This window comes from Theileria annulata, chromosome 1 (genome assembly GCF_000003225.4).
Source record: "Theileria annulata chromosome 1, complete sequence, *** SEQUENCING IN PROGRESS ***".
In the NCBI taxonomy this organism is placed as follows: Eukaryota; Apicomplexa; class Aconoidasida; order Piroplasmida; family Theileriidae; genus Theileria; species Theileria annulata.
In genome coordinates, this window is record NC_011129.2 from 1,679,049 (window position 1) to 1,687,500 (window position 8,452).

Below are 8,452 nucleotides of genomic sequence, written 5' to 3' on the forward strand. Positions count from 1 at the left end.
TATAATCGTTTAAAATATATTTTATTAATTTTATAAGGAAATGGAAAATATTACTCTTTTTGACACCAATGATCCTCAAGACAATTTTACTGATTCAAATTCCGATTTTCCTGAAAATCTTCAAGTTGATAAAAAAAAGATTAAACGAACCACACCAACTCATACCATTGATCCAGTAACATTTTACTTATATATATAATTGCTATTAATTATTATTAATAATGATGGTTAGGTAAGAGAAGTGGAGAAATGGTTATTGGAAAATTTAAGACGTTTGATACCTGAAGATATGCATTCGATGTATATAAATGAGAATAATGTATTATTTTCATTTGGTTCTTTGGATTCGGATCAATTTGACATCAACAGTGAAATTGATTTCGTATATGAAATTACAAATAATGGCAAACGTTCAATCCTCTCCTGTTTTGATACTGTTACTTATTATACAAATTTAACTTATCGTAATGAAAATCAACGTAAAAGAATATCACTAGATCATCTAACTGATCCAGCTTTTCTGTAATACACACACTAATTATCTAGTTATTAAATATTATTAGTTATTCAGCACCGTTAATGTATTATTAATTATGGTAATGTATAATTAAATATTGTAGGCGTGTGATTGAACCGAGTAGTGGAAAGTTTATATTATCAAATTTGATAAAATGTGCCTGTCAACAACATAAAGGTTTAAAAGTTTATGTTGACTATGTTAAGAATAATATTTTTTCTTTTCCATTACTTGAAGAACTTAATCGATTTGCACTTTCACAGAAAATTGCTTATAAATCTGCTAGACTTAAGGTATCCGTAACGGTGCTTGGTCACACCACTAGCCCCCGAAGGGCCTTCTATATAGTTCATTAGTTATTTACCAGTAGTTATCCTAATCCGCTTGACCAAGCTCCGTAACGGAGCTCTTATCCATACCTCATCTAGTTAATATTAAATATTATATAATAATGTGTTAGTTATGGTTTTTGATGAGATTAGCTGAGGAATTGAAGTTGGTTGAAATTGGAAAGACATTTAAAAGATTTTTAGACGAAGGAACGAGTGAAATTAATCGCAACTCACTGGACAAAAATATTACTCTACGGTATTTTAAATCAATAGATGCCAATTCCCAACATCAAAGTGTATCCACAGATAAGTCAGATCACAGTGAAGTACTACAATACAATTTATCAGACTCTAAACTTAACTTAGACTCTATACCAAAGTCATCGGAATCTATGCCAAACTTATCAGAATCCAAACTTAATTCATCAGAATCTAAACTAAATTTATCTGATTCTAAACTCAATTCATCAGAATCATGTACAAAATTATTAAATACAAGTTCAAAATTATTGGAAATGAATTCAAATTTGTTTGATCCAAATAGTTATTCCGTTGAACCAAACCATAGTTATTCAGTTGATCCCAATCATAGTTATTCCGTTGATGGGATTTCAATAAATTCATTACCAGACTTGAATAATATATCTGCTGGTAAAAATTCTATAGGATTTACTTCACTTCATATTGGTGATATGGAAATGTCTACACCAATACGTAAAGACCCACTCTACAATAATAAACATATTGATAGTTTTGATAGTAATTTCATGAAACTTATTGATAATACTACTCAAAACATTGTTTATACTCAAGATAATACACAAGTTACTACTAATAATGATTCTAGTACTCAAGATATTAGTACACAAGATATTAATACAGTTGGAAATACCAATACACAGAATAGTAATAGTACGCTGGAAGATAATAGAATGGATCATTTTGTACAACGTGGATTGGATAAGTTTGTAAAGAAGAAACAAAGTTTTGCATACAAGAATGCTGTATCCACAATATCAGTACTGGAAGCTGCGTGTAAACTATATGGTAAAGGACCTAAATGGTCAAATCCTAATAAAAAGGAATTTGACATCGCTAATAAAGGAAAGAAATTAGTCTATGTAAAACCAAGTAATACTGTGAGACAAAATGATTTAGCATATCAATACCTCATGCAATATGCCTCTGTACATCAGAAACTGAATGGTGGTGTCAGACAAGAACACGCAGTCTCATATGGTATTATAGAACTTAAAAGGAACTCACCAAATGAACCTTATAATTCTTATACCATCAATACTGAGCCTTGGAAGCTTGATAATTACAGTAAAAAATGGTCCAGACTCTCAAATGCTATTAATTTCTCACCCTGGATTCTCAAGTATAACTCACCGGAAAATTCACCAGTTAATTCTCCACACTATGATACTCTGGATATTACTCCCAGCAACGCCAATATAAATGTTGAAAATATTGTAAATAATTTAGAAAAGTTAAATCAAACAATTAAATGTCATGGTGTTAATGTGGTAAGTAGTGTTGGTACTAATACTACGGGTACCCATAATAGTGATGTTAGTAATACAGTTGATAACAAATTAGACATAGATAATACATCGGGTAACACTAATGATAAATTAGACAATACAAATGATAGAATAGTTGGTGAATATAAGATTAAAAATACAGTTGTCACGAGTTTACAGTTGCCCGACAATCATAATCCTATAACTAATGTAGATATAGTTGATGGATTAGAATTTGTTAAAAATAATACTATAGATACTATTAATACAGTTGATAATGTTGTTAGTACTCTTGATAAAGTTGATCCAATTAAAGTTGATAATGTTAAGCAAGTGGATGTTAAATCAGAGGATACTATAAACTCGGAGGATAACTTAGTTGATGTTGTACCAGCAGATGTTGACAAATTGTCTATGGAGTTTGGTGAAGGAATTAAAGATATGTTTGGTATTGTAAAATCGCAAACACCTTTAATTGATTTTGAAACACTTGCATTCTCTACTACTGATATGGATTCTGCATGTAATGAAATGCCTCTTACCGCTCACGATAATGGTGATCCAAATACTTTAGATGATAATCCTAATATTAATACTTATGTACCAATAGATACCACCAATACAGTTGTACCTGGTACCACCACCACTGTTAATAATGTTAATATGGATAATGCAGATAATACTAATAATATTGCTGTTGTTACTAAAACTGGGGAGTCAGGTAATAACAATAATACTACGGATAATACTAGTAATACTGTAATAGATAATACAATAGTACCTAATAGAGTATTAGTAGAAAAGAGAGTTAATATAGAGAAATATAAAGATGGACAAATGAAGTTGACTGAATTGTTTAAATATGTTTATGAGAAAATTAGTAAGTCAAAACAGTTACCAGAATGTCCAGAATTATTAAATATGAAAGCTGAAGTCAGGAAAGAACTTGAAAATTTTACCAAATTAGATCATGAATCTATGATTAATACCAAAAGAAGGAAAGTTTTAGATGAAAATTATCTTGAACCAATTCCTGAAAATTATGTTAAAATTAACAATAAAATTAAAATAAAATCTGACAATGGTAATGAGGGAGCTAATGGTAATGGTAAGAGTACTACTGGTACTACTGGTGAGGGAACTAATACTAATGGTACTGTTACTACCACTGAAGTTAATAAGAATGTTGATAGAAAATTGAATAAAAAACAACGTATAATGAGAATGCGTGAGATAATGAAAAGTATGATAGAATTTGAAGCAATTGAGAGTGAGGATGAGAATTTATCTGATCCAGAGGAGATAAAACGTTCACTACAACTATTGAAGGAGAAATTAATGAACCCATCGGAGAGTGAAAGTGAGCCTGAATCTGAAACTGAGATAGCTCATGAGATGAAAGATTTTATAGGTGAAGTGGAAATTAATGAAGAAGATGAAGAAATTGCTAGACAAAGGTTTTATGAAGACTTGAGATTACAAGAGGAGGCAGAACTTGCCAAACTCATGACCTTTAAAGAGAAGGGTGAAAAAGAACTTACACGTCGTGAAGAAAGATTAAAACTCTTGATGAAACTTAAAAATGCAAAGAAAACTGATGAATTTCATCTTAGTGACTTTGAATCTTCTGATGAAGAAGTACAAAAGAAACATAAAATTAAAGTTACACGAGAACATATTGATCAATTACTCAAGTTAAAACATCAAAAATTCATGTCTAAAGATGAACATCTTGAACAATTTATTGATTTTAAATTAAATCAAGCTAATATTTCAATTCCATCGGGTATTCCATTACGGTGTTACGTTACGGTGCTTGCTCCAGCAGCTCCAATATCACTACTTAGTTATATAGTCCCTACGGGGGTATTTACTAGTTAGTTATTCTATTCTGCTTGACCAACCTCCGTAACTGAATTAATATATTATTTAGTTGATAATATAAGTGTAAGTACAAATCATGTGGAATTACCAAAGAATATGTTGGAACCAGAAAGTGTTACAAAGATAAAAAGTAGAAGAGATATGATTGATAATATGTTTAATGAAGGATTTGATTCAATATTTTCCAATATTGATCAATATAAATCAGATTCTACTCTCAGTGTTAATCCTTTTAGTACTCCTAATCGTACACTTGATAGCTCTCTCTCTAAATCACCTAAAAAATCAGGACTTGATAATTCTTTTTCTAAATCACCTAAAAAATCTGCACTTGTTATGAAATCATTTCGTTGGGATCATTCACAAGTTAAACCAGGACATTCTACTACAGTAAGGTATTGCGTTACGGTGCTTGTACACACAGATAGATATCCCCTACTGGGCCCTTAGACCTGAATGAGATTCTAATTACTTCCTTAGTCATTACTAGTAGTTATAACCATACTACAGATCTTTAAATATTTATTTACATATTATATATATAACTATATAGTATATATTAAATGATATATTGATTTTATAGGAATTTTAGAGGATTTACAGGATTCCATAATATTCCAAACTCAATTAATAAAACAAATACTAAATAATCTTATATCAAAATTGTATATTATTATTTATTATATTTTATGGTATAGCCAGTGTTAGAATGGGGAGTATATATTACACATTTAAAAATGTTTACGAATAGTGATAAGTATAATGATTTACCATCAGATGAAGAGGAAATAACACTTATAAAACATGTGAAAACCAATACTTCAAACCTAAATGTTAAAGTTTTAGGTGTTGTCGTAAAAACTATTTCCTCAATTGTTAAACAAGTTGGAATTTCACTGATTAACTTCTCTGAAAATGCCATTAAAGTTTCAGAAATTTCCGATAATGAATATTTCACTAATCTGGAATCTTTAATTTTACAAGTAAGTTATTTACTATATTAATGTATATTATAATTTTGTATAGATTAATCCATCAAACTGTGTACTTGCAATTCCTAAAGATTCTCTTGATTATAAAAGAATCAATCATGTTATTTCTGTGTGTAATCTTAAAACCACCTTCAAATTCATTACTAATAAAGAAATTGATACTCTTGATGGTATTTAATTTAAATTATAATATATATTTAATTAACTTATAATATATATTTAATTAACTTATAATATATTAAATTTAAATTATATGTATTATAGATTTCAAAATAACGAATTCATTGGAATATTTATTAATGGAGGATGATTCAGTAAAGAATCATATGAAAGAAATAAATTTGAAACTTGCTATGAAAGCATTTTGTCTCACTGCTGATTTCATTAACTATAAAGACCGAAATTATAAATCACATTTCACACTTTCCATTTATACTATGGATAATTATCTTTGTCTAGATCGTGCAGCATTCACTTCACTTTCTATATTACCATTCAATACACATCAACGTAATTATACATTACTATTATATTATTATTATATACAGATATTATATTATATTATTATTATATTATAATATTAATTGTTTAATAGAAAATGTTAAAATGAGTTTATATGATTTGTTGAATAAATGTAGAACAAGTATTGGTTCACAATTATTGAAGATGTGGATAACACAACCATTAGTGAGTGTAGTGGATATAAAAAAGAGACAAGACTGTGTAGAAGCATTCAAATCAATGTATAGAACAATTCAATCAGAATGTTTAAGAAAAGTACAAAATTTAGATCAAATATTGACAAAGTTTAAAAATTTCGACATGGGCATTGAGGCAAAATCTACAAAACAACCAAGTTTCGAAGATTTAGTGGTCTTATACGATTGTATAATATCTGCAAATAGACTTAATCAATTTACTTTTAAACGTTATGATGGAATCCATTCACATACAATCCGTGAATTGTTTGCTGAACCTTTATCGAAGATTTCAAGTAAATTTGAAAGTTATTTGCGATTAGTTGAGAAGACAGTGGATTTGAAAGAGGCAGAAAACCGAGTTTACGTTTTTAATCGGAATTTTGACGAATCTTTGAAGAAAATTTCATCAAAACTTGATCAAATACGTTATGATATTGAGGGACAGAGACAGACGATACAAAATGAGTTACCTTACTCGGGTAAAAAAGGCAATCAAGTTAAAATTGTGGAATGTAACACTCTAGGGTTTCTATTTAGAATACCTAAAAAGGATCAACCAAGTCTGTTAAAAGCTCAAATCCCAGGTGTTAATATAGAAAAGGTACGCCTTAACAAGAATGAGTTTTTATTTACAACACCAAAACTAAGGAGACAGTGTACACTATATAAGAGTACACTGGCACAATATGAAGAGTCACAGGATCTTATGGTTAAAAGGACTTTTAAAGTTGCATGTACTTATTGGTCACTACTGGAACGGTTTATTAAGATTATTGCAACCCTAGATGTATTAACAGCTTTTGCGGAAGTTGCTACTCTTTTCAATTATGTAAGACCAACTATTGATGAAACTGGCAAAACAGTTAATCTCGTTGATGCTAGGCATCCACTTGTTGAATATGTACTCACATCAAATTCTTTTATACCAAATGATTTATATATGGAACGTGATCGTTCAAGAGTGCATATTACCACTGGTCCTAATATGGGTGGTAAATCAACATATATTAAACAAGTAATTAATTATATTATAGAATTTAATAGAATTATATTTTATATTATATAATTATTTTCTATAATAATTGTATAGGTTGGATTAATAGCAATAATGAATCAAATAGGATCATTTGTACCATGTAAAAAAGCGAAATTACCAATTTTTAAACATATATTATGTAGAATTGGTGCTTCAGATATACAACTCAGGTATATTCATTTAATTATTCTATTCATTTAATAATATTTAATGATTGTTTAGAGGAGTTTCAACATTTTTAGCTGAAATGGTAGAATCAGCAGCTATACTTAGAATGGCTAATGAACATTCATTAGTTATTATTGATGAATTAGGTCGTGGTACATCAACACATGATGTAATACAATTATATATATTATACAATATACAATTATATATATTATTTTGGTTTTAGGGATTTGGATTATCATGGGCAATAGTAGTAGATTTAATAGAACGTGCAAAATGTTTTTGTTTATGTGCTACACATTTTCATGAAATGGGTTCATTAGCATTAGGTAATCAAACTATATATAAATAATAATATAGAACATTTTGGAGTTGTAAATAAACATTTAACAGCACAATTTTATGATTCTAACAATAGTATGACATTTTTATATAAAGTGAAAGATGGCGTTTGTAAAAAATCGTTTGGAATTAATGTTGCAATTATAGCCAAATTTCCTCCAGATGTATTCACTATCTATATATTAATTAGGTAGTTAAGGGGTTAGTTAAATAAGTGATAGTTTAGTAGTCCAAGTACACACTACTTAAGTAGTTTTATAGTATATAATTTAGTTATATAATTTAATATATATATTGTAGGTAATAGAAAGTGCAAGAAATAAGTTGAAAGAACTTGAACATAAATATAGTCCTAAACATACAGATTTAATTAAAGATTTATTAAGATCACCAACATTCACAGAATTTAAAAATAGTCTACAGACTCTCGCACTAGAAGCTTAATATATTTAAAATACTATATTTGAAAGTATAATTTGATTTATTATGGAATTTGTGGAATTTTGTGGAATATTGTGGAATTTTGTGGAATAATTAAACTGATAGTGATTCTATATTGTGTTAGCAGTTAATAATTATTCTATGAAATATCTATTAGTTTGATTCTATAGATATAATTATTTTATTTGTATTTTTGGCTATTAAGGGAATAATAATTGTTATTTAACTAAGATATTTTTGATTATTGTTGGAACATCACCATGGTCTCTAAATTAGGTACTAAACATCAATAAATCTTCACACAAACTCTATCACTCATTATTAATTAATTTTAAACACTATTGATAGTATAATCTGCTCTATGGATTCTAGTTTTATTGAGATTTTATTAGTTTGTTCTGGGGTAAAAAATTATTCGACTCCCCAGATTTAGTTACTATGGACTTATGCATTTTCGACTATATATGTGGTGGGAGGTAAACGAGCACTTGACTTAACCTTCGTTGGTATTGA

General features: G+C 28.6%; 3 protein-coding genes across 3 annotated transcripts; all 3 read left to right on the plus strand.

Annotated features, from left to right (window-relative positions):
* Nucleotides 1–40: 40 nt before the first annotated feature.
* Nucleotides 41–4,709, plus strand: TA20725 (uncharacterized protein; the record flags this gene model as incomplete). The annotated part of the gene is made up of 5 exons (XM_949211.1): nt 41–175; nt 233–522; nt 621–864; nt 978–4,221; nt 4,309–4,709. The coding sequence occupies 5 exons, from the start codon at nt 41–43 to the stop codon at nt 4,707–4,709; spliced, it is 4,314 nt and encodes a 1,437-aa protein (XP_954304.1).
* Nucleotides 4,710–4,996: 287 nt separating this feature from the next.
* TA20730 (uncharacterized protein) lies at nt 4,997–5,429 on the plus strand (the record flags this gene model as incomplete). Its single annotated transcript, XM_949212.1, has 2 exons — nt 4,997–5,242; nt 5,286–5,429. The coding sequence occupies 2 exons, from the start codon at nt 4,997–4,999 to the stop codon at nt 5,427–5,429; spliced, it is 390 nt and encodes a 129-aa protein (XP_954305.1).
* Nucleotides 5,430–5,550: 121 nt separating this feature from the next.
* Nucleotides 5,551–7,942, plus strand: TA20735 (DNA mismatch repair protein msh2, putative; the record flags this gene model as incomplete). The annotated part of the gene is made up of 7 exons (XM_949213.1): nt 5,551–5,761; nt 5,847–6,967; nt 7,043–7,158; nt 7,211–7,325; nt 7,383–7,485; nt 7,517–7,662; nt 7,799–7,942. The coding sequence occupies 7 exons, from the start codon at nt 5,551–5,553 to the stop codon at nt 7,940–7,942; spliced, it is 1,956 nt and encodes a 651-aa protein (XP_954306.1).
* Between the last annotated feature and the right edge of the window lie 510 nt (nt 7,943–8,452).